At 41.2% G+C, this 25,130-nt stretch overlaps 1 protein-coding gene across 1 annotated transcript; it reads left to right on the top strand.

Annotated features, from left to right (window-relative positions):
* Positions 1-23,004: 23,004 nt before the first annotated feature.
* On the top strand, positions 23,005-23,450 carry LOC119800441 (peptidyl-prolyl cis-trans isomerase NIMA-interacting 4-like). The gene has a single exon (XM_038310623.1). It carries the CDS (start codon positions 23,034-23,036, stop codon positions 23,427-23,429), a length of 396 nt encoding a protein of 131 aa, XP_038166551.1. The 5' UTR covers positions 23,005-23,033; the 3' UTR covers positions 23,430-23,450.
* Positions 23,451-25,130: the final 1,680 nt, after the last annotated feature.

The following is a 25,130-nucleotide window of genomic DNA, read 5'->3' as shown; positions in this document are numbered from 1 at the left end:
AAGAGACGTGCTACAAGAGGGAGGAGGTGTGCTGAAAATAAAGCTGACCCATATGCTCTTATTCCAGCCAGGCCTTAGTGAGGACGTCCTAGAATTCTGTTTCTTACAGTCGTTCATTCAATACACATTTGCTGTCTGGAGTGTCAGATAGTGAGCTAGATTTTGCAGAACTGGAAAATAACACTGCAATCTCACCCTTGAGGACTTTATCGTCCCAGTAAAAAAATAATGGTGCAATTAATTATTTAAGTGATCTGAGGCAAGAATAGGAGTGGGCCCCACAAAGATGTGGGAAAGAGCAGACTACAGGGAAATAGGATCCATGCATACCCTCTTGGGGCTAGCATTTCTACTCAGATCATAAGACAGAATCATGGCATAAGACGATGGCAGGTCACTGGACTCAGTCAGGTCAACTTAAGTGTCACTTCTATTTCTGCATTCAAGAGAGGGTCGTGGGTCCCCCCAGAGCTCAGTTGTCTGGAGGAGACATACCCACGCTTTTCTGCAAATTGCTGCAACACAAATCTACTCTAGAGAATACAACAAGAAGCTCTTACCCTTAATCTACTTACTATGATTATTTCAGAAAGATGAATGGCATGCTATCTCTCACTTGTGTCTCCTAGATTTTATAGAGTGCACATAAGTTCATATATGGACTGAATGCAGAAATAAAAGTGTCTAGGGACAGGAAAGATTAATGGAGTGGGCAGAGGTATGAGGAAGGGGTTTCAAGGGTATGAAAGGGTATAGATGCAATATCATAGGCAGGCATAAAAACTTTAAAGTAATTAGCGAATTAACTTAAAATAAAAAGATGTTATACTTAGCATTTCAAACCACAGGGCCATCCAGGGCTCCTGTGGTCCCTTTTCTACCTTCCTATCTCCAAATATAGTAGCTGAACCACTTGAGAGATCTCTTAGCCTTCCCTGGCAATGGGTTATGATGCTTCGAGTTATTTCCATCAGCTTGGGCTTCCTGACAGTTTGCCTAAGGCTGCCCTGTTCCTCTGTGGGAACAGAGCACAGCTTCCTAATGTTGAGACACCATCAGCTCTTTTTAAGATGGTTAAATAGCCCAAATGGTTTTAGTGTATCTTCTTTGGATATATATGCAAGCTTGCCATTTAATCATCTTAATTCCTTTCCTAGTCATCTTAATCAATGAAACATTTGGGGAAGGGGTTCTTGAAGAGAAGAACTCCAGAATTATGTTTAAGTAACAGCCCTAAAATAATGTATGAAAGATCCCAATACTTTTCACTTCCCTTCTTGACCGATGATGCAGAGTTGAGTACTGAGATGTTCCTCTGAAAATGGAGTAGAGAATAAGACACAGGGAGGAACCACCCCATTTCTGGGATAACTGAAATCCAGGCTACAGCATAATCTCCAGGTTGGAAGGGTGTTCTGGCTTGGTAAGATGATTAATCTTCATTGTCAGAGTTAGATTTAGAACCACGTGGGAGACTGGCGAAGCCCATCTCTGGGTGTGTCTATAAGAAGGATGAACTGAAGCAGGAAGACTGACTCTGAATGCGGGCAGTACTATCCTAGGGGTACAGAGTCATAAAAGAAAAATGGAGGAAGAAAACCATCTGAGTGGTAGCAGTCCCCTGTGTCCGTCCCCCATGTCTGCTTTCTGTCCACTGTGATAAGAACCTCTCACTCAGCCACACCCTCTGTCCCATGGCAGACTAAAGTTGGGTCACCATAAATACTCCTTTCTTTGGGCTGCTGTGCCATGGTGACAAGCAATGTAACGGTACACCGGGTTTCTTCTCTGCCTGGGGGGGGGGGAGTAGTTAAAAACAGTGTTTCAGGCCTGGGGAGGAAGGAGCAATATGGTCAGTCAGTGATGGGCCAGAAGCTCAGCAAGTCACAGAAGGCGTACCATGTCTCCACCTCTGGCAAAGTTCCTGAAAATCTAGAGGCTTTTGAGCTTGACAAGGGACTGAAATTTAAACTGTCTACCTGGTTTATAATCTTAAAACTGAAAAAAAGAGGCTATCTGTTGTAGGAGGCTGCTTGTTTCCTGGCCGCCCAGATTTTCGAAATAATCACACAGAAACTATATTTTTTAAATCACTGCTTGGTTCTAGTTTCTTATTTGCTAACTCTTACATCTTAATTTAACCCATCTCCATTAATCTGTGCATCACCAAGTGGCAATGGCTTACTGGCAAAGTTTAGGCATGTCTGTCTCTGGCAGCAGCTCTATGGCTTCTCTTGGACTCCGCCTTTCTTCTCCCAGCATTCAATTTAGTTTTCCCCACCTAAGTCTATTCTACCCTATCACAGGCCAAGACAGTTTCCTTATTAACCAATGGTATTCACAGCATACAGAGGGGCATCCCACATCACCTATCAAAGGGTCAGGTAAGAAATCTTCAAGACCTCACGTGATTCAGCAACCAGTGTCTACTACGGCTATGGGGGATTTTCCAATCATGAGTATCCCATAACATGAAATGGTCACTGAAATCATAACAACTCACATCGTGCTTGCTGCAGCCCCATAAATTGCTGCAGAGTCACCTGCATTTTGGAAGTTCTTCCCTTTCCTTCTGCAGATCTGCACAGGATGACCCTGATGTGCCCAGAATAAACAAGTCTATACCTACAAGTACCACTGGCTTATGGGTATTAACAGACTTTGCACTTCCCAGGAATGCATTACCTTTTTCCAGTATTGTCTGGGGCAGAACAGTCCTTACCAGTTCTAGTCCTGGTACCACAGTTACAGTGGGACCACTCTGCCATGTGCCACTTGTGATGTAGGCAACCTCTCAACGCCATGCTGTGTTGCAGTATGTGGTAAAGTGACTTTAGCCTCTTGAGTATGGCTTGAATCTGTGTCAATATAGCCCCCAGGATGATGTTACTGTATTTGGCAGACAGAAGAGTAGATGGGCATCTGTGTAACTGCAGGGAGTGTTCTCCATCTTATGGCAGAGAGAAAAGTTGGGGAGATTCAAAACACAAGACACATCCAAGGCACTGTTGCTAGCCTGACAATGAAAGGGCAAGGTGGGAAGAGATGTGGCCACTGAGAATGGAAATTAGCCCCCGGCTGAAGCCAGAGGAAAGGTGGGGACTACAGTCCTATAACTGTAATGAACTGGACTCTTCTACCACTTGAGTGAGATTGAAGTAGATTCTTTCCCAGAGTTTCCAATGTGACTGATGCTTTGAGGTCACTGTGTGAGACCCTGAACAGAGACTCTGGCCCCTTCTGAACAGACCTCTGACCACAGACTGCGAGATGACGAGGGGCATTGTATTGACCTACGAGGTTCTTATATTCTGTTGTACCAAACAGGAAACCAATTGGCGGGGAAAGAAGAAACAATCTTCACTTCTGTCCAACAGCTCAGGATATTTCTTCAGTTCGTTTTAGGACTAAGGATGGTCATTAGTCTTCAGACTTAAAACCTTTATAGGTCCTTATTTCTTTATGATGACCCTTACAGGAAGTTCTGTGACTCCAGTTTGATGAGATGAATGGAGTTATGAGCATTCATTCATTCATCCATTCACTTAACATGCCTACCACATGCTAAGCTTTCTTCTGGGTTCTGTCAATACAGAAGGAATCTGTGAAAATCCCAATTCTCACAGAGCTCACATTTACATAAGGGTAAAAAGACAAATGTTTGCTAGGTGACACCAAGTTCTAGGAAGTTAAACAGGACTGGGTGAGGGTGTTAAAAGAGAGTTTTTCACACAGATTGATCAGTAGTGACTTATCCAATGGGTTTCTGTGTGAACAGAGCAAGAGTGAGCTGTGTAGATCTAGGGAAAAAAACAGTGCAGGGAGAGTGGGTCCTTGGGTGAGGAAACTGGAGACTCTGAGATGGAGAGTGTTACTATACTATAGTGTTTTAGTATATACAGTATACTATAGTGTTTAGTATATACAGTATACTATAGTGTTTAGTATATACAGTATACTATAGTGTTTAGTATATACAGTATACTATAGTGTTTAGTATATACAGTATACTATAGTGTTTAGTATATACAGTATACTATAGTGTTTAGTATATACAGTATACTATAGTGTTTAGTATATACAGTATACTATAGTGTTTAATATATAGTATACTATAGTGTTCAGTGTATATAGTATACTATAGTGTTCAGTGTATATAGTATACTATAGTATTTAGTGTATATAGTATACTATAGTGTTTAGTGTATACAGTATACTATAGTGTTTAGTATATACAGTATACTATAGGTTTAGTATATACAGTATACTATAGTGTTTAGTATATACAGTATAATATAGTGTTTAGTATATACAGTATACTATAGTGTTTAGTATATACAGTATAATATAGTGTTTAGTATATACAGTATACTATAGTGTTTAGTATATACAGTATAGTATAGTGTTTAGTATATACAGTATACTATAGTGTTTAGTATATACAGTATACTATAGGTTTAGTATATACAGTATACTATAGTGTTTAGTATATACAGTATACTATAGTGTTTAGTATATACAGTATACTATAGTGTTTAGTATATAGTATACTATAGTGTTCAGTCTATATAGTATACTATATTGTTCAGTCTATATAGTATACTATATTGTTCAGTCTATATAGTATACTATAGTGTTTAGTATATATAGTATACTATATTGTTCAGTCTATATAGTATACTATAGTGTTTAGTATATACAGTATACTATAGTGTTTAGTATATACAGTATACTATAGTGTTTAGTATATAGTATACTATAGTGTTTAGTATATACAGTATACTATAGTGTTTAGTATATACAGTATACTATAGTGTTTAATATATAGTATACTATAGTGTTTAATATATAGTATACTATAGTGTTCAGTGTATATAGTATACTATAGTGTTCAGTGTATATAGTATACTATAGTATTTAGTGTATATAGTATACTAGACTGTTTAGTATATATAGTATACTAGACTGTTTAGTGTATATAGTATACTATAGTGTTTAGTGTATATAGTATACTATAGTGTTCAGTGTATACAGTATACTATAGTGTTCAGTGTATACAGTATACTAGACTGTTTAGTGTATATAGTATACTATAGTCTTTAGTGTATATAGTATACTATAGTGTTTAGTATATATAGTATACTAGACTGTTTAGTGTATATAGTATACTATAGTGTTTAGTGTATATAATATACTATAGTGTTCAGTGTAACACTAGAGCTGACAATCCTCCAGGGAGTAAGCAAGGAAGAGAAGCCACACATGAGGCCAGTCAAGCCTTAAAGCTAGATCACGTGGGACTACATGGAACATTGAAGGCCTTTGCAATTGATGCTGAAGGGTATGAATAATAATAGAGAAATTTAAACAAAAGTGTCCAGTGATCGTTTATATTTCTTTGACAGAGAAGTTGCTAAAGAAGGCCATGGAGGGGAGGAGCTCGAGAAGGCCATGGAGGGGAGGAGCTAGAGAAGGCCATGGAGGGGAGGAGCTAGAGAAGGCCATGGAGAGGAGGAGCTAGAGAAGGCCATGGAGGGGAGGAGCTAGAGATAAATGAAAACATCCTCCATAGGCTCCTCCTCAGAACACCTGTTCCTAGGTAGTGACACTGTTTACCAAGGCTATAGCACTGTAGGAGGTAGCACCTTGGTGGATGAAGTACGTCATTGGAGGAAGATGCTGAGGTTTTATAGCTTGGGTCCACTTCCTGTTCGCTCTCTTGCTCTCTGGCTCTCTCTGCTCCCGTTGCCAGGCCTTCCCTGCCATGACTGACTGCTCCCTTCCGGAATTATAAGCTCAAATAAACTTTTCTTCTCTGATTTGCTCTTGGTCGTGGTATTTTATCATAGCAAGAAAAGTAACCAAGACAAGGTGGTACTGAGATGCATACATGGTTTAGATATGAAGTGTGCAAGAAAGAACACAGAACAATCCACACCTCTGGCAAAAGAATACTGAACAGCAGGGTTCCCGAGTCCATAATTAGTCTGTCTTATCGTTGATGATAAAAGCTTGCCATTGTCCCCAGAGCAGGATTCCCTGGCTCCAAAAGACTTACACATTGTTCTCTAAGTTGAGTATCATGGTAAAGTCTGGGTATGAACATAACACCTAGAACTGTGTCATAAGAGTGCCAGCCGGATGACAAAGCCAGTCTTTCACAGGTGCTGCAGCATCTCAGTCCAATTGCTGCTTTTCCACCTGAGCGGAGAACAACTCTTGGAATTCTTCTGGCATGAGCGTTACAAATGGCTTCTGAATGTAAGGTGTCATTTTATAAATAAGAAGAGGAGTTTTTAAAAGCTATGTTCATGTAACTAAAGAGCCAGCGTGAGTACGATGGGCGGGGCCCACTTTGCAGGCTCCTGGTAAGCCTGGGAACGCTGCAGCACGAACTGAAGGACAAAGGCTGTTAGAAGGAAGCCAGCTGGCATGTGACTCCAGAATCAGAAGAACACCACAAAAGAAAATATGTTTCTTCTGCTCTTACCCAACAGAGGAGTATCCAGATTTAGGACAAACTAACCCCCAAACTAGTAGTAGCCGGCTATCTGGGCTGCTCTCCCCCACCCCCAGAATGCTGCAGACCCTTTAACAATAAAGGAAAATCAATCAGAGCCCCTCCAGAAATTGCCAAGGAGATGCTCTCCTGCCCTCAGGCCTCACTTGTGGTAATCTCTGCAAACACAACAGCCAGTAGAGTGTCAACCTGTGTGAATTAAAAAGCCAGTCCAGTTCAGCATGACCCAGTAACTTATGTTGGTTCAAATTTTCAGCATCTGACACCAGGCAGGTTATTTTAGGCATATTTTTAAGTAGAGTACAATTTGGAAAGGAAAGTGTTGTGGTGTAACACAATCCTGTGTACAGAATAACGCTTAAAGCATCATTACGTTGAAACTCTTTTCTAACTACATGTCACCTCTTCCATAGAGGTAGGCTCTATAGACAGACTACATTTGACATCTTAAGGGACTTTGACCTGGGAATCTAGTGTGGTCTTGGTCATATGGAGAGCGCACAGCCCATTTCCAGCCTCTGGGCAGAAAACAGGTTACCCATCTCTTCCTTTGAAAAGACAGCCCTGCGTTCTTGGTTTCCCTGGTGCTTATCTGTGAACACAATGGACTTGTGCCGTAATATTCACACCCTCTCCTTTTCTTCTAAGACATAGATAATAAAGTAGACCAAGAAGCAAGAGCCAGCGGCACCAGGCAACTAGTCCTACAGGCCCTTGGTCTCCATGGTCCCTGACATAATGGATCAGGAAGGAGTCCCGGAAACTAAGCCAAGCCAAGCAATTCCACAACGGCTCAGAAATTAAGAATCTAGAGCAAACTTTAACTCATAGGCGATTTGAATATGACTTCAGTTAAGGATTAGAACAAAATGGCATATATGGTGGGGTTGAGCAATAGAGCCAATAAAACCTTCTCTATAAAAGGCTTATCTAGAAATTGAGATTTCTAGGTAGGATTGCTATCAGCCACAGCCCTTAACCTTAACTTTATGTTTTAAACACAGGTGGATTGAGGTTAAATTGAAATACACGATTTTATGGGTATTCAGGAAGCGAGAGACTTTGGTCTGTATATAAAACTCGAAAGCAAAATGTGATTTCAGTTAAGGTGCTTTGGGGGGAATACACATAAAAAAAAGGCTTTCAAGAAAAAATTGAAATATGCTTTTGAGCAATATTTCAGGGCAGCAGATCCCCTCCCCAGCTGGATGAAGAAGCTCTACAGGTTGAAGTTTAAATATGAAAACAGTTCATTTCACTGCATGGTGGTAGAATTTAGAGTCCCAGGGATATCAGGACAAGGGCAAGCCAAGAGGAACAATGGAACACTTCCCAAAAGTCCCAGAACATCCGTCTCAAAAAACAATAAACAAAATAAGCTCACAGCTCTCAGAAGCAAAGAGTGGCAAAGAAAGTCCAACGATGGGGTGGGTTTGGGTGGGGTACCAGGATGAACTCACCAGCATTTCAAAGACAATGTGCACACACAGAGAACCAGGTGATGATCAATTCAAGGTGAATAAGATGTCCATGAGGCAATGCAGTTTGGTCACACACTCCTAAGTGATCTGCAACATTATACGGAGCAGGAGGAAAATATTGGTTCTGGTGGAAGCCAATTTGAAAACCCAAGAAGAGAATTTTCCTAATACTGCCCCAGATTTTTTTTTCAAAAAAAAACCTGTTAATAAAATCTGGTTAGAGGCATTCTTTTCACAGTGAGAAACTGTAAAAATATACTCATGAGGATAGAGACTGGTCTAAGCTAGATGTCCATCAGAGGATGGATGGATGGATGGATGGATGGATGGATGGATGGATGGATAAGTACAATGTAGTATGGATGCACAAAAGAGAATTCTTCAGAGCTGAAGAAAATGAAATTCTGCCGTTTATCACAAAATGGATGACTCTGAGGACATTGTGTTGAGTGAGCTCTGATACATCCAGACAAACTCATAGCATACAGAACCCAAAGGCAAGTGCAAGGGAGTCCAGCATAGTGGTGACCGGAGGGTGGGAGGGGGAGGGAGCATGGAACGAACAAAGAAGAACAGCTTTGGTTAGTTCATGCTATATGCATGTGGAAAGCACCACGCTGAACCTTGTTAGCACAGTTCATGTATGTCAATCAAAAAACTCATACGTTCAAAAACATTTTATTTATTTATAGTAATGATTGAAGCTAGGGATCCAAGCATGGGAGGCAAGCCCTCCACCATTGAACTACATCAAAATCTTCAAATAATGCACTTTTACTTTTTAAGGGAAAGTATTGTCGCAATCAATAAACATCCAAAGACCACAAGACTTTCTATGTTTAAAGCCTTTGCCGACTATGAAAGACAGGTGGAATCATGCAATTGCTCCTTGGAACATAATGAGAATGCTAAGATTGCTGAAATGCCAAGATTCTTCTACACGAGCAGGGTTTCCTACATTCATTTATATCTTACTTCCTAAGTAATACATAAGTGAAATATAGAAACTATATCTTTATAAGGAAGCTCTAGCTTGCTAAGGAATTTGTATTAAAGTAATGGTTTACTTTTAAATATACTTTTTCCACACTATAAAATTAGAATATACTTCATCACTTTTGATGAAACTAAAAAGAAGGAAAACTTTTATTTTATTTTATTTATTTTTTTATTTTATTTTATTTTTTATTTTTGGTTTTTCGAGACAGGGTTTCTCTGTGGCTTTGGAGCCTGTCCTGGAACTAGCTCTGTAGACCAGGCTGGTCTCGAACTCACAGAGATCCACCTGCCTCTGCCTCCCGAGTGCTGGGATTAAAGGCGTGCGCCACCATCACCCGGCTGAGAAGGAAAACTTTTATATTGAGAATTTTGTACATGCATACAATGTTTTGATCATGTACAAAACTTATTTTTTGAATGTATACTCTCGCCGCTCAGAGTTAAGCTTGTTAGGAACTATAAGTGGAGTTGAGCAGTAGACTATTAGTAAAGTAGACTATTTTTTCTTACTTGTAAAACTACTTTTCTTTGCCATTAAATACTTTCCAATACATGGCCATAAATGTACCACAATTATGTTGTCCTTACTAGATATTTAGTTTACAACCCATACGATCTATTGCATGTTATACTGAATATCTTTGCAAATGGAAATATTTTCTGAATCACTAACAATTTCTTTCTGATTTTTACCAAATTGGAGTTGCTGGATCAAAGAGTCATGGGTTAATGGATACATTTTTCACAAGGAGTGTACCAAATTACAGTTTAATTGTGTATGTGTTAAGAATGTTTGCATTGACAAATCCTTGAGAAAGTTTACTCTTCAAAAATCTGCAAGTAGAGTTCCGATTCCCACATTGGCTCATTAGGTTATTTCAGAGAAGCCTTCTACTCGGGAAGACCCAGAAATGCTGCATGAATGTATTAAAGGAAATACTTTTAAAGGTATGAAACCTAACAAGAAAATATTTGGTGGGGGCAAAGACTTAGAAAAGGGAAGAACAAAAAATGCAAATGTAGCATTTAGAGCATTATATTTGTGACATATATCTTCAGTTCTTCCTAGCGATAAAATGAAACCAAATTGAGTCTGAAATGCCAGGACAAACATCATCTGTTTTATCAGTGGTCAAAGCTAGGAGGAGACACCCTGGGAGCTACCCTAGGTGTTCAGAATTGGGGAGCTGAGAGTATAGTGAATCAGAAATACATCTTCCCAATACTTTTAGACAGCTTGACTAGGTTAATATGATTAGCCTCTTTAATCTAAACACCTCCTAGAAGCAAAAGATCATCTTTGCCAGAAGATAGCACAACCCAGAGCCACCACAAACATGTTCACCGTGCTTAAAACAGACCATCTGACACCAGAGTCAGTGAGATGGCTCAGTGGGTCTAATTATTTCCTGCTTGAGCCTGACCACCTGAGTCAGAACCCAGAACCCGAGTAGAAAGGAGAAAACTGACTCCCAAAAGTTGTCCTCTGACCTCCACATGCACCCCATAGCACGTGTGTCCACAAGTATGAACATGCACATCACATAATTCATGTGTATACATACACACATGAATTATGTCCCTGAAAATAACATCAAGAGCTGGCAAGGGGGTAAAGACAGAAGGACTTTTAGTCACTGCTGATGGAAGTATAAACTGCAGTGTCTACAGTGGAAACCAATGTGGAGGTTTCTTAACAAAATAAAAAGCAGAATTACCATATGTCCCAGCTGTGCCACTCCTGGCCACCCACCCAGAAGACTCTAAATCAGCAGAGACACTTACAGAAGACTTACCACAGAGACACTTACAGAAAGAAAATTATTTATCAGTGCGAATCAAGCTTTCTCCTTAATACGACATATGTTAGGCCATAAAAATCAATCACAATATTGTTTAGAAGGACTAAAATCAGACAAAATGTTTTTCTGAGGGCTGGAGAGATGGCTCAGTGGTTAAGAGCATTGCCTGCTCTTCCAAAGGTCCTGAGTTCAATTCCTTCCCGGCAACCACATGGTGGCTCACAACTATCTGTAATGAGGTTTGGTGCCCTCTTCTGGCCTGCAGACATACACACAGACAGAATATTGTATACATAATAAATAAATTTAAAAAAAAATGTTTTTTTTACCACAATGGAGCAAAACAAGAAATCCATACAGAAATCCAGGATATCCACGAGCACACAAAGATTAAACACCATAGCCCCAAAAAACCAATGGGACAAGGAAGAAAACATAAAAATAAAAAAATAAAAGAAAGAAAATATCTAGAGTTGTCTGAAAATAAGACAAAACAAAAACCAAGGTAATAAAACATAGGGAAGGCCCTGTAAGCAGTGTTTAAAGGAAAGCGATAAAATTATAAAAAAAAAAAAAGGAGATAGATTACAGCTCAATAGCCAAAACATTTTCTCTAAAAAAAATAGACAAAGAAAACCAAATTAATCCCAAAGCAAACACAAGGAAAGACACAATACATCGGAGTGTACATAAACAGCATGAAACCACCCGGTGGAAAGATGGTCCTTTCAACAAATGGCAAGCTGAGGACGCACAGGCACAAAGGAGAACTTGGCCCCCATGCCATATTTTGACTCGAAAGAAAGCAAAGGCTTATTGCTAGGCAATGAAAAGCATTTTAATTAACTCATCATGTCCTTGCATTGGACACCTAGAACATAAGCAACCCACAGAAGAGATACGCTGGGCTTCGTCAAAATTGAAATGTGTGCATCCAAAGACATCGCTGTGTTTCCGATGTAGTCTGCCCCCTGAAGGATTGGGTATTGGAAGTTCAGCCTACAGAGCAGCTATGCGAGAGGAGATGGAGCGTGTAAGAGGTACAACTTAGTGAGTAGCAATTAGGTCACTGAAATACTACTCTCTGAAGAGATCCTTGCCAGTCGTGTGGACTCACTTCTCACAAAAGTGAACTGTATAAACCGAGGTTATCCAGCATGCTTTACTCCTTCAGCACAGGCCCATTCCCCTTCGACTCCTTTGGCACACAATGTTGAACAGAGAGTTCCCCATTAAAGGAGATAGTCAAATGGCCAATAGGCACAGCAAAAGATATTCAACATCATTAATCACTAAAAGAACAAAGATTACACCAAAACTAAATACCAGTTTGTGCTCCCTGGGGTGTCTCTGAGCAAAAATCCAAATGGCAACAACTGATGGCCACTTCACAGAGACACGGGACCCTTTGCCATTATTGGTGAGAATGTAAACAGAGCAGCTATTTGGAGACACAGCTTGGCAGCCCCCTCAGAAGGTTAGATTGAGTCACCACAGGACCCCACATTTTCATTTCTAAGTAGAAAGCCAAAAGAACTGAAAAAAAAATGTTATGCAAGAAGTTGTACACCAAGATTCCTAGAAGTGTTGGTTCTGATAACCTAAAGATAGACAAAACCCAGCTGTCTCCCCCGAGTGAGTAGGCAAAGTGAGACTCACACTATACAATGCTACTCACCTACAAGAGGAATGGCGTACTGAGACATTCTAGAAAGGAGATGAATGTGGGAAATAGGTGGAGAGAAATCAGACACAGGGCACATGTTAGATGGCTCCATTTCATGGAATATCAGAGTTAGATAAATACATGGATCCATAAGGGACGTGGTTGCAGGATATTTCAGGAGGGGAAAGTAGGAAGCTAGCGTATGTGGAGTTTCTTCTTGAGCAAAGTAAATATTCTTAAATAGTGGTGATTCTTGCCATACCTTGTGAACACTCTGAAAAATATCCAATTGCCTAATTTGCATAATTCTTAAAGTGAATTTTATGGCATGCAAACTACATCTCAAATGTGTGTGCAGTGTGTGTGTGTGTGTATGTGCGTGTGTGTGCGTGTCTGTGTGTGTGTGTGTGTGATTGTCAAGGATCCTGTAAGTTTGCGGTAGAGCAAGTATAACCAGTGCTTTTCAATCATTCCTCGGACCATTAATTAAAACCTCTACATAGCAGTGAATATTTTTCTATTTAACATACATAACGCTAAAGCTGAAGCAAATAGAATGTATAGCATTCGTCTAATCACTGTGGGATGGAATGGGACTGATGCCTGTAGCTTCAGACTCCCCTTCTATTAACATGTTGAAGACAGAACCGTACAAATGCTGCCTGTTAACCCACAGCCATTGTAATGTTGTGCTAAACTCTGAAGTCTCCTTTCAGATCTCATTCATTCTATACCCGGAAGACTGGATTTTGAGATAGATATGCATGCACCTTTGTTTTTAGTCCACGATTTCAAGTTTTCTTGTTTTTCTCAGATGCCCACATGTACCAGTCCAGCCCAACAGGCCTGCAACCATTTGAGCTGTAATCACCATGGTTTCCAGAAGTAACTTTAGCCTTATGTGCAGTGCAATTGTGTATAGGTGTATACACATGTTTGTAGCTATGTGCACATGTGTGCTGGTACACACGTGTCTCAGGATTTCTGTTGCTGTGAAGAGACACCATGACCATGGCAACTCTTATGAAAAAAAAAAGCATTTAATTGGGGCTGGCTTATAGTTCAGAGGTTTAGTCCATTGTCACTATGGTGGGGAGCATGACAGCACACAAACAGGCATGGTGCTGGAGAGGTAGCTGGGAGTTCTATTCTACATCTGGATGGGAAGGCAGCCAGAAGAGAGACACTGGGCCTGGTTTGAGCAACTGAGACCTCAAAGCCCACCCCTAGAGACACATTTCATTAAACAAAGCCACACCTACTCCAATAAGACCATAGCCCCAATAGTGCCACTTCCTATGGCCTATAGGGAACATTTTCATTAAATCAGTCTCAACATCCATGTGTGAGTGTGGAGCCAGAGTTCAACATTGGGTGTCTTTCTCAGTCTTTCTCAATTATGCTCCTCTTTACTCCTTGAGACAGGTTCTCAGCCTGAACCCAGAGTTCACTGATTTGGATAGACTAGATGACTGTCAAGAATTTCACATCTCTATACCCCCAGCACTGAGATGGGCATATGGTGCCATGCCAAGGTTTTTACATGGGTGCTGGAGAGCTGAAGTCAAGGCCTCAAGCTTGTGCAGAAAACACTTTATGGACGGTACATCTCTTCAGACCCTACAGTGAGTTTTCCTGCACGCTTGTCCAACAACTTTTAAAGAGGGAAGACCAAAGAGGGGAAACTGTACAGCCATTACATCCTTGCCACCAGGGATGCTTATCTTAAGACAAACAAAGTCACTTGGTTTTGATTTATACATGTTTATATGCTTCCCTTTTTGGTCTAAATTGCAATATGGTTGGCTTTCATTCTGCCCAGGACCATACTTCCATACTTCAGTGAGCTGTGTTCTGGGCAATCCTAACTCTCTTTGTTCTGACAACTTGGTCAGTCTTTACAAACTAGACCCACATTGTCCTGGAACACTGTTAGCAGGCACATGAGGTAATCCTTCTTGTTTCCATCATTTTCTGATTTGATAACACCATGACCAGGGTCTACATCAGGTCATTAAAAGGCCAGAAGCTGAGCCTGGTCAGATACCACCCCAGGTCTTTCTTCAGGTCATCAGACACTTTACTAAATTAGCCCCCTTTCATATTCTTATATTTAAGCTAAGATACTATCATCAATAAACCCATATATTTCTATGACTTAAAAACAGAAGTTAAATTCTCATTCAGTGTTTGCATAGAATAACTGCACACAATGTGTGTTCAGAGAATAAAGAGAAAGTTGAATATCTCATGGGAGACTTGTGAGGTTGGGCCTCAAATGACACGCAACATTTCTATGAACATCCGAAGCATAATTAAATGAAGCATGATTAATAAAAACACAGGGTTGGGAATTGGGGTTCAACCTGAAGATTCAAAAAGCAAAACAGCCAGCCCCTGGCTCTTACCTTGACTTCAGTCTGAAAATAGCAGTCCTGCCTCCAGGAATCTCAGAAGGAGACTGCATTTTAGAGCTGCCCCCTACCCCTGCCGCACCCCAGTCTTATATTCCTCTCTAGGGCTGGGATTAAAGGTATGCACTGCCAGTTTCTATGGCAATTGGTGTGGCTACTGAGATTAAAGGTGTGTGTTACCATAATCTAGTCTGTGAGGCTGACCAGTGGGAATGCTTTACTCTCAGATCTTCAGGCAGTCTTTATTAAAATGCATTTAAAATTTCAGTTTATTTCCCCTTTTGTCTAAAAAAATTAAAAGGCTATAACTAATATAAGAAAACTATATACAATATGTCCAATGACTATATATAATACATAGGCAATAAATATATCAACAATGTCTAGCCCATTTGCATTTGGCAAATTCAGAGAAAATATTTCATATCTATCCTATCTTGGTGAGTCCAAAGTCTTATACCTAATTTACTTTCTATCATAACTTGCTTTCTGTGTCTGGAAAACTGTAACTATAGCTATCTGATCTTCAACTCCCTCAGAGACCCAAGAAGAAAATAATATTAACTGAGTAAGCAGGAAGAGCAAGCAAGCAACTTCAAAAAAATGTGAGTAATGACAGAAACATCTGGTTGCCTGGACAGTCACCCAAATTTCTTCTGCAACATTGGAGCATCCATCTTCAGCTTATAGGCCTAGCATATTCGACAGATTTTTCTGTGAAGCAGGATATTTTGTGCCCTGCTTGTCTAATTAGGATAGCATAATGTCAGCAGTCAATGCAAGGGCATTTTCATGCCTAGTGGCTTACTTTTGCCACAAAGAAAGTAAACTCCATGTGGATTTTCTTTGATGCCATTATCTTCTCTGAAGTAGATTGGTGCTGCCAGGAGTAGATATATCTCATTATCATAAAAAGAAGAACCTAGGTTATTAAAACATCTTAAATGCCATATTCTATAGATCTCTGAAGTGTTTGAAGATGACATATCTATCTAAATTATTTGGCCTTTATTTGGCCTTCTCAGAGAGCCAGGCCTCTTTATAACTATTCAGTTAGCTGATTTGGTGGGGCCAGTGGGGTAGCCCAGCAGGCAAATGTGCTCACAGCCAAGACTGGCAACCTGAGTATGATCTCCTATACCACAAAAAACTCAGTAGCCCTCCTTTACACCGATGATAAACGGGCCAAGAAAGAAATTAGAGAAACATCACCCTTCACAGTAGCCGCAAATAACATAAAATACCTGGGGGTAATGCTAACCAAACAAGGGAAAGACCTGTATGACAATATCAAACTTTCATTTCCTGTCCCACCTGACGGAATCTCACAACTTGTCCTCTGATTTCTACATGCGTCCCCTGTCCCAAAATAAATGTAATTTAAAATTTTTTTCTGGTTCATTTTGGTAGTGGTTACCATTTTGTAGTTAACTTAGTAATTAGAAATTAAAACATTTATGCAGCCAGCAGAAAAACCTAGACAAATTCATGTATCTATAAAAAGTCTCCTAGACCCAAATCATTTTCAATATGACTTTAAGTTTTGTCCTTTCCTGGGTGAGATCCACATGATAACTAGAGCAATATGGTGAGCTGTAGTAGGATGAAAGTACTTGTGCCAACCACTATTTATGTGACTCTATCAAACCCTGTTTGCTACAGGGCTGATGCATGTGTGAAATCACAGAGACTGTCACAAAACCTACACGAGTTCAAGCCAGAAAGAATCCCAGCAGGAAGGAAAGGGAGTAGGGACAAAGTCCCCTACAACACAGAAGCTGTTTGCAACTGATACTTTCTGGGAGAGGGAAAACAGTTTTCTCCAATAGAATGACAGGCTGTATCAACCACACTCCAGGGCAGGTTCCATGGCTCAGGAGAAGTTGGCCAGCACAAAACCGTGTGTGTGTGTGTGTGTGTGTGTGTGTGTGTGTGTGTGGTTTGTTTAGATTTGATTGGGTTTGGTATTTGTGTTTTAGTTTTGTTATTGTTTTAAGGAAAAAGAGAAAGAACATGAAGTTGAGTGTGTAGGGAGGTGGAAAAGATTTTGGAGGAGTTGGGGGAGAGGAAAGCATATAATCAAAATATATTACATTAAAAATTTAAATAAATAGAAACAAATCTGTTATTCTACTAGGACAAATTGTCAATTGCCCCCCTGACATCCACATGTGCTTGTGTCCTGGCTGGTTTTTCTCTGACATTTTGACACAAGCTAGAATCGTCAGAGGAAGGAGCCTCAGTTGAGGGAATGCCTCCATGAGATCCAGCTGTAAGGCATTTTCTCATTTAGTGATAAATGGGGTAGTGTCATCCCTGGGCTGCCAGTCCTGGGTTCTATAAGGTGGACTAAACAAGCCAGTAAGCAGCATCCTTCCCTGACAGACAGACAGTTATGTCATCTAACTGCTTACTCTTAGAGCTGTGATGAAGAAAACAACTTGAAATTAAATTAAGCTCGAGAGACTCAGTACATAGCTGTAAAGGCTGCAGCTAGTAGTGTTGTTTTATAGGAAAAATTTAATAGGAGGATTCTATAATACAAAGTAGAATATATTAAATGAATATATTAAATGAATTAAATAGTACCATGTGTAAGTTATCAGTATCCAGTACTAAATCTTGTACATAAATGCATGTGCTATAATTATACATGGGCTGGTAGCTATGCATCAGCAGCATCACCGCAAACACATGAATAATAAGCTGCACTGTGGTGTCACTAGGCAATAAACATTTTTCAGCTCCCATATAATCTATGAGACCACCATTGCATATGTGGTCCCATGCCGAGCAAAACACTATTATGTGGCACACAACTGAAACAGATTTGTATTACTATTATCTCTCTAGAAGTGCAAAGCAGCCCGGCTTTGGAGTCAGGAAAGAGTCCTGGGCTCTGCCTCTTATCATTGGTTGACCTTGGCAAAGTTATTTAACTGTCTCCTTATCTCTAAAACGCTAAGAATAAAGCCTTCATTCTGCGTAGGTTCTAAGTTGAAAACTAAAATCCCCTTAAAGAATCACTACGCTTGGACCTTAATACAAAGGATTAGTCATGAGGACAACGGGGACTCTGAGAATGAGAAGGGATGGAGGCAAAGAAGATGTTTTTAACAACAGAAAACTTACTGCCCCTCAGGAAGAAAGCTGAGAGGAGGAGTTAGAGACCTGGAGTTCAGACCTGGCCTGCTTCATGTGAGGGGAAATATCTTCCCTGCACTACACACACACACATACACACACACACACACCGGGAAAGCAGCCACCCCCTTAGTGGAGAGGTCCCTGCACCCAGGGCCCAAACCAGCTAGAAACCGGATAATATGGGGCAGGGCCTGCAGGGCCAGGAGGTTAGCGGTATGTGATGGCTACTCTGTCAACTTGTCTACATCTGGAATTAACTAAAACCCAAGCCATTGGGTACACCTGGATTTTTCTTAAACATTTTGCGGTGGGAAGATCTACCTTTAATCTGGGCCAGACCTTGTGGCAGCAGCCTATATAAAGAACACGGAAGGAGGAAGATTTTGCTCTTTGCTTACCCCACTCTTGCTGGCAAATCCATTCCTTCACCAGCATTAGAGCCGACCTCTTGGAGATTCTGACATATACTGACCACCAGCTGTAGTATCCAGCCTTGTGGACTTAAAAATGAATGGATTCTTGGGCTTTCTGTTGGTAGAGCCCTTGTTAGACTAGCTATACTGCCGCCTACAAGCCACTCTAATAAAAATGAACAAATACATATGTATTTAATGTAAATATTATATACATATATAAATGGAGAGAGAGAGAGAGAGATTTATTCTATCAGCTCTGTTCCTCTATAGAACCCTGATCAATTCACAATACAAAGCAGAAAACAGGACCAAAGTTGAGAGCAGAAAGTTACCTTCATAAGATTGCTATGAAGATTTATATAAGCCAGAAAATACATGGGAGCAGCCTTTGAAAACCGCAGGGCTCTTGGAAACTTCAGCAGGTTCAAATTTCTAAGATGCATTTCCCTGGAGACCCCAGGACTTTCCTCCCTCCGCAGAGCCTCCATAGCAGTTCCTGTCCGGTCATTCCCCCGCCCCACCCCACCCCCACCTCACCACACATTCTGTGTCACTGGCATCCAGTTAATATTGGATGGAGGAAGGGAAGCAAGCAAAGAAAGAAAGGCAGAGGGGAAAAGGAATAAAAGAGGAGTAAGGAAAAGAAAGGATTCTTCTGCACATAAACCAACATGTCCTGTAAAATGTGGCTCCTGTCTTCAGCAGAAAGGCAATTGGGAAGAAAACTCTTCTCCCTAGGGGGTGAATTCAAGCATTACAGAATGCTGAGAGGCCATGAGCCCCACCTTTTTATGAGCACCAGTTTCCTCTACTAGGTAGGACATAGCACATTTCCAATTGCCAGGATGGTGGCTGGTCCTCCCTCTCAGCTGAGGATGCTCGAATGTTCTGTTAGTCTGGTTTTAGGAAAGGCTTAGGCATCCTTTTTCCCAGGTTCCAACCATAATGCTTCCTTTTCTTGTTTTATGTGGTTTTATGATAGAATTTTTCATTGTCATGTCTGTTTAGGGAAAGAATGGCTAAATAAAGTGTAAATGCTCTCAATATCCATCACCAACATGCAATTCAAGGGACATAAATCGGTCCAAAGGAAATTAGAGGAGATGAACACTGTCATAAGGGAACCGTTCATCTTAACACTAAAAAAAAGAAAAAAGAAAAGAAGAAAAGAAAAAGAAATTATACCAAGATAGGGTTCTCATTGATTCAATCAACAAACCTATAGGTTAGTTACCAGGGAGTGTTCATGTGGCTATAAGTCCCTGTCTCTGTAGAATTTATGTTCTAATGAGAGATTCTGAGACATAACCAGTCTAATGGGGATCAGAACACATTGGATCATGATATTTTAAGTTGGAATTTAAGAAAACTTTAGATCTGGTGAGATGACTCAGTAGAGACACTGGCCATAAAGCCTCAGAACTGTAGTTAGATTCCTAGAACCTACATGGTAGATGGTGAGAACCAGCTCCCCACAAACTGTCTTCTGGCCTTCACACACATACTGAGGCATGGATGAGCACAGTGGTGCATATGCACACACACACACACACACACATACACACACACACACAAATAAATAAGAAGCAGGAAGTCAGCTGTGAGATAGTGTCTCCTAGAAACACCAGGGAAGCTATTACACACCCAGAAAGTCTCACCAACATGGCAGCCTAGACAAGACCTGAACAAGAATAATACCAAAAGACATGTTAACACGGAAGGGAAAAACCCCACAGAGCCCCAAGCCTAGAAAAGAACTGTAAGCAACTAAGGAATCATGAGAGCACAAGAAAATCGTCTTCCCCAGGGAAAAGTCCCCCAACTGGGTATCCAAAGCTAAGTTGTCAGCCCTGAAATTACTATATACAAGTAACAGTTTATGGACTGAGCGTATTGTAATTACAACAATTAGGGGAAAAAAGTCATGAATTTGAGAGCTCCTGCTGCTGGTGGTGGTGGTTACCAGGGCAGAGTTGAAGGATGGAAAGGGGGAAATGATATAATATTTTAATTTAAAATTTTAAGTGAAATAAATAAAACTTCAAAATTGAGAAGGTTTCTGCCGCCTTTCCCCATGCCCCTTCTCTCCCTGAAGCAGGTCAGCTGACATAGGAGGGATCTCCTGGCCTTCCTGTGATGGGGTTCATGAAAATCTTTCAAGAGAGGTGACTTTTTACACCCCCAAGAAAGGAACATCTGCACCTCCAAAGATAAAGAGACGTGAATAACTTAGACACACCGGTCTTGCTAAATTCACCTCGTTTATCAACATTAGACCATACATCCCGACAGCTTACACACCTCCACGGCTCTCCACTCCTCGTCAGGCCTACCCTAAGAAATACTTAGGTTTAACCAATTAATTTGTTGAGCCCCGGTTTCCTTAGGAAAGCCCCTACGTCATATCAACCGTCTAGTAAATATGCTTCCTGTCCTTTTGTTAAACTGTCTTTCATTACAGGGACCTCAGCCAGGAGTCTAACACAGAAGGAAGAAAATATATTTTCACACTCTACAAAACAAGGAGCTTGGAATGTAGCTCACTGGGACAGCCGTTGCTTAGCACATGCAAGGCCCTGAGTTAAGTTTCCCCAACCAAGGAGAAAGGTAGCGGCACTGTAGTGGTGGTCACTGTTGACAGCAGCAAGATTGTGGGAACACTCCTGAGTGTGTTCCATTTCAGTGGCTGTCCTAGGACAGCCTGGAAAGTGTGGGTGCTGCCCGGTCCATGCTCTGGACTCGTGACTGCCCATCACAGTTAAGTTAGGGTCCGCAGAGGGAAAGACACATGATGACGAGCTGGTGATGCCCTTTGAGTGACAGCCACAGGTTCAGCTCTCGCCCACCGCGGAGTCCACGGCCACAGGCAGCTGCCACCCAGACACAACCCATTCAACGGCTTCACAAGATGATCCTTCTTCCTAGCTACACCAGCTGACCCATTAGGCTCTGTCATGCTCTAGTGGTACTGATGCTGTTTGAAATCTCAAATGGATGTACAGACGCATGTGCATAAAATATAGGCGGCTTCTCCTGGTGAAACATGTGTTGAAGCGAGCTCTTCCACTGAATGCATTCCCTTAGGTCACTGGACCCCCAGTTTGTTAAGATGGAGGGGTCCAGGGAAGGGGACATGAGCCTGTGAAAGTGTATGGAAATATGGAGTGTGAACTAGTTCTTACAAATGAAAAGGTTGTGGACTTAGATGTGGTGAAGTCTGTGTTCAGATCCTCCTGCTCGAGCCGTGGAGGCCCAGTGTGATTTGTCAGGGCCTCCGTTCTGCTTGGGCTGCAGACATGCTGAGAAATTACCCAGTAATCTCAGTGGAAGACAAGCTTATCCTTGCTCTGAATTTTCAGAAATCCAATACGTGTCTTTGCTAAGACAAGACAACTGTAATACCTTGTCATGGTGGCCCCATGTCAGGAGTTTCCAGCCCAGAGCTCAGGATCGATACACACACTATGCCAATGACCTTGTCTAAGCATTGATCCTGGCCTTGTCTCTTGTAGAGCCTTAGGGGAGCATCGCAGAGTCGCATAAAGCAGAGCCACAGTGTGAGCATTGCAAAACTTCCAGGTGTAAACAACAAACAAAAAAAGCAATTTCCTTCTAATGGAGTGAGGAGGACTTTGAAAACACCTTATAACCTGTAAGTGAAACACAGGCCAATGGCAGTTGCTAGTTGTCGTTTGTTTTTAGTGCCCATTTAAGTCTTTAACTGGGTCTAGAGAGATGATGTTTGTGGTTAAGAGTGCTTGTGGCTTTTGTAGAGGACCCATGCTGGATTCCCAGCACCCATATGATAGCTCACAATCATTCATAACTCCAGTTTCAGGGGATTTGATGAGGTTTTCTGACCTCTAGGGTCACCAGGCATGCACATGGTGCCCAGACATACGTGCAGTTGAAACCCTCATACACACAAAATAAAGTGAGTAAAACCGTGATCCTTGATTGGTCTGGCATAATGGTGCCCACTTCTAACCCAGCACGAATAGGCAGAGGCAAGAGGAGCACTAGATGGTCAAGGTCAGCCTCGGTGACATAGGAAGGACCAGGCTAGTTAGGGCAACACTGAGAGACCCTTTCTCAAAGAGGCGGAACAAACATCTGATTGTTGCAATTGATTATTATCAGCAAACGTATATATGAGGGAGATTTCACTACAGAAGACTGAATACTGAGTTCATTTTAAGACTAGAACTATCTTTTTAAAACTGTTGCAGTTAGGGGCTGGAGGGATGGCTCAGAGGTTAGGAGCACTTGTTGATCTTGCACACACATGGTGGCTCATAACTCTGTAACTGCAGTTACAAGGGACCTAACACCCTCCTATGACTTCCTTGGGTACCAATCACACAAGAGGTGCATATACATACATGCATGCAAAACATTCAAACACATGAAATAAAATAAATAGGTTCAATATTTATAAATGTTGCAGAAGAAACCCCCAAAGACAAGCTAACGTGGTGGAGAGTACTTTTATCCAAATACATGGGAGGCAGAGGTAGAAGATCATTGCAAGATCATTGAGGTCAGCTTAGCACCGGAAGAGTTGAGAGTTCAACCGCAAGCCTAAGAGATGCCGCCGAAGGGGAAAAGTGGTTCTGGAAAAGGGGGGAAAGGAGGTACCGCTTCTGGGAGTGACAGTGCTGACAAGAAAGCTCAGGGCCCTAAAGGTGGTGGCAATGCAGTAAAGGTCAGACATATTTTATGTGAAAAACATAGCAAAATCATGGAAGCCATGGAAAAGTTAAAGTCTGGAATGAGATTCAATGAAGTGGCCGCACAGTACAGTGAAGATAAAGCCAGGCAAGGGGGTGACCTGGGTTGGATGACCAGAGGGTCCATGGTAGGACCGTTTCAAGAAGCAGCATTTGCCTTGCCTATAAGTGGGATGGATAAGCCTGTGTATACAGACCCACCGGTTAAGACAAAATTTGGATATCATATTATTATGGTTGAAGGAAGAAAATAAAAGCACATGAAAGACTGAAAAAAAAAAGATCATTGAGGTCAGCCTGGTCTATGCTATAAGCTCCGGGCCAGTCAGAACTATGTAGAAAGATTCTGACACAAAACAATAACAGTAACAATCAATAGCGATAACAAGAACAATAACATCATCCCAAGGACTTTTCGATAAGAAGGAAGAGAAAAGGTAAAGAAACTGGCAATTAGGGAGAGGGTGGGAGGGTAGGGGCTCTAGATTCCAAAGGATGGGTGTCTTGAATGTAAAGCTTCATTGTGCAACAACAAATTATAAACTCCCCCTATTGATTCAAAGATGGTTCAATGTACACAAATCAATAAATGTAATCTAGCATCTAAGCAGACTCAGACAGAAATCACATGATCACCTCAACAGACAGAAAAGACCTATGACAAATCTCAGCATCCCTTCATGATAAGAGCTCTGAGGAAACACTGCCCAGCATGAACACACCTTAGCACAATCCAGGCTAAGACAACATACCTAAGGACAACAGGATACCAGATGGGGTAAAACACAAATCATGTTCTTTCTAAAACCTAGAATAAGACATGGGCGTCATCTCTCTACTTTTATTCAAAATGCTGCCTGAGGTCTTTGAGCAATGAGGCAAGAAAAAGAAATAAAGAAATTGGAAAGGAAGAAGTCAAATTATACACATTTACAGAGGATGTGGTGCTATACTTAAAAGACCCTAAAGCCTCCACCAGAAAATTGTTTTGTCTGATAAACTATTCTGGTAAAACAGAAAAATACAAAATCAGCATATAAAATCAATATATATGTAATATATATTATATATAATATATATATGAGAGAGAGGAGATACATTTTACAAGTTCTGTAACTTAGAGGATCCTAACACAAGAGGGAAAGATGAGGAGGCTGAAGAGGGAAGAGGAGAGAGGAAGAAGGGAGAAAGGGGAGGAACGATGGGAAAGCTATAGCAAGCTAAGACTAATACTTCCAGCGGAGAGTTAGTCAATAGCTTCCCAGGGGAAAAGTTTTGGGGCATCCTAATGTACCACACTCCCAAATACCGCCCCTAGCTCCACGCTTGTAACTTAGTCCGCCCATCAACAACTTGTCTTCCCACTGCAGCCTGCTCCAGGATAGGCTTATCAGTTTTCTAGATCCCATCCTTTCCCAAGACCTGGACTCGTTTTCTCAGCTTACTAGTTTCTTCAGAAGTAACTGGGGTCCCTGAAGTTTCTCTCGATTACTCAGCACCGGGGGAAGGATATGGGAAGGCAGATCTGAGGTAATTTTATCTTCCTCCCATCTTGACAGTACTTCCCATGCTGGGGAGCCATCGGACGCTATCAAATGAGCCATAGAAACTAATATGGCTTTAATGAAATGAGGGCCTTGGACTGACAGTACTTTATTTTAAGGGCTCTCTAGGCCGAGGAAGCATAATTTATTCATATCCTGATACTCCCCAGGAAGAGAAAGCAGATGGTTTCTCTCTTTGCAAGTTGGAGGTTGAAGGACTAAGATCAATAGGTATGATCCCACGATGAACTCCACTGTCTGGCTGGGTTCCAGGACCCCTCCTCCTGCTGAGCTGAGCAAAAGTGCTGGAGGCGCATGTTCCTCTACAAGTGACAATGGAGTCACAGAAAGATGTACACTTCTGGGACTTATCCTCTTTGATTGGCAAAAAGACGTGCATAATGAGATTCT

Source organism: Arvicola amphibius, chromosome 13, assembly GCF_903992535.2.
Source record: "Arvicola amphibius chromosome 13, mArvAmp1.2, whole genome shotgun sequence".
NCBI lineage: Eukaryota > Metazoa > Chordata > Mammalia > Rodentia > Cricetidae > Arvicola > Arvicola amphibius.
The sequence above is the reverse complement of the archived record's forward strand: the minus strand, read 5'-3'. Positions and strand labels throughout refer to the sequence as shown.

Coding starts and splice junctions, on each gene's coding strand:
- LOC119800441 (XM_038310623.1), top strand. CDS start 23,034: ATGCCGCCGAAGGGGAAAAGTGGTTCTGGAAAAGGGGGGAAAGGAGGT.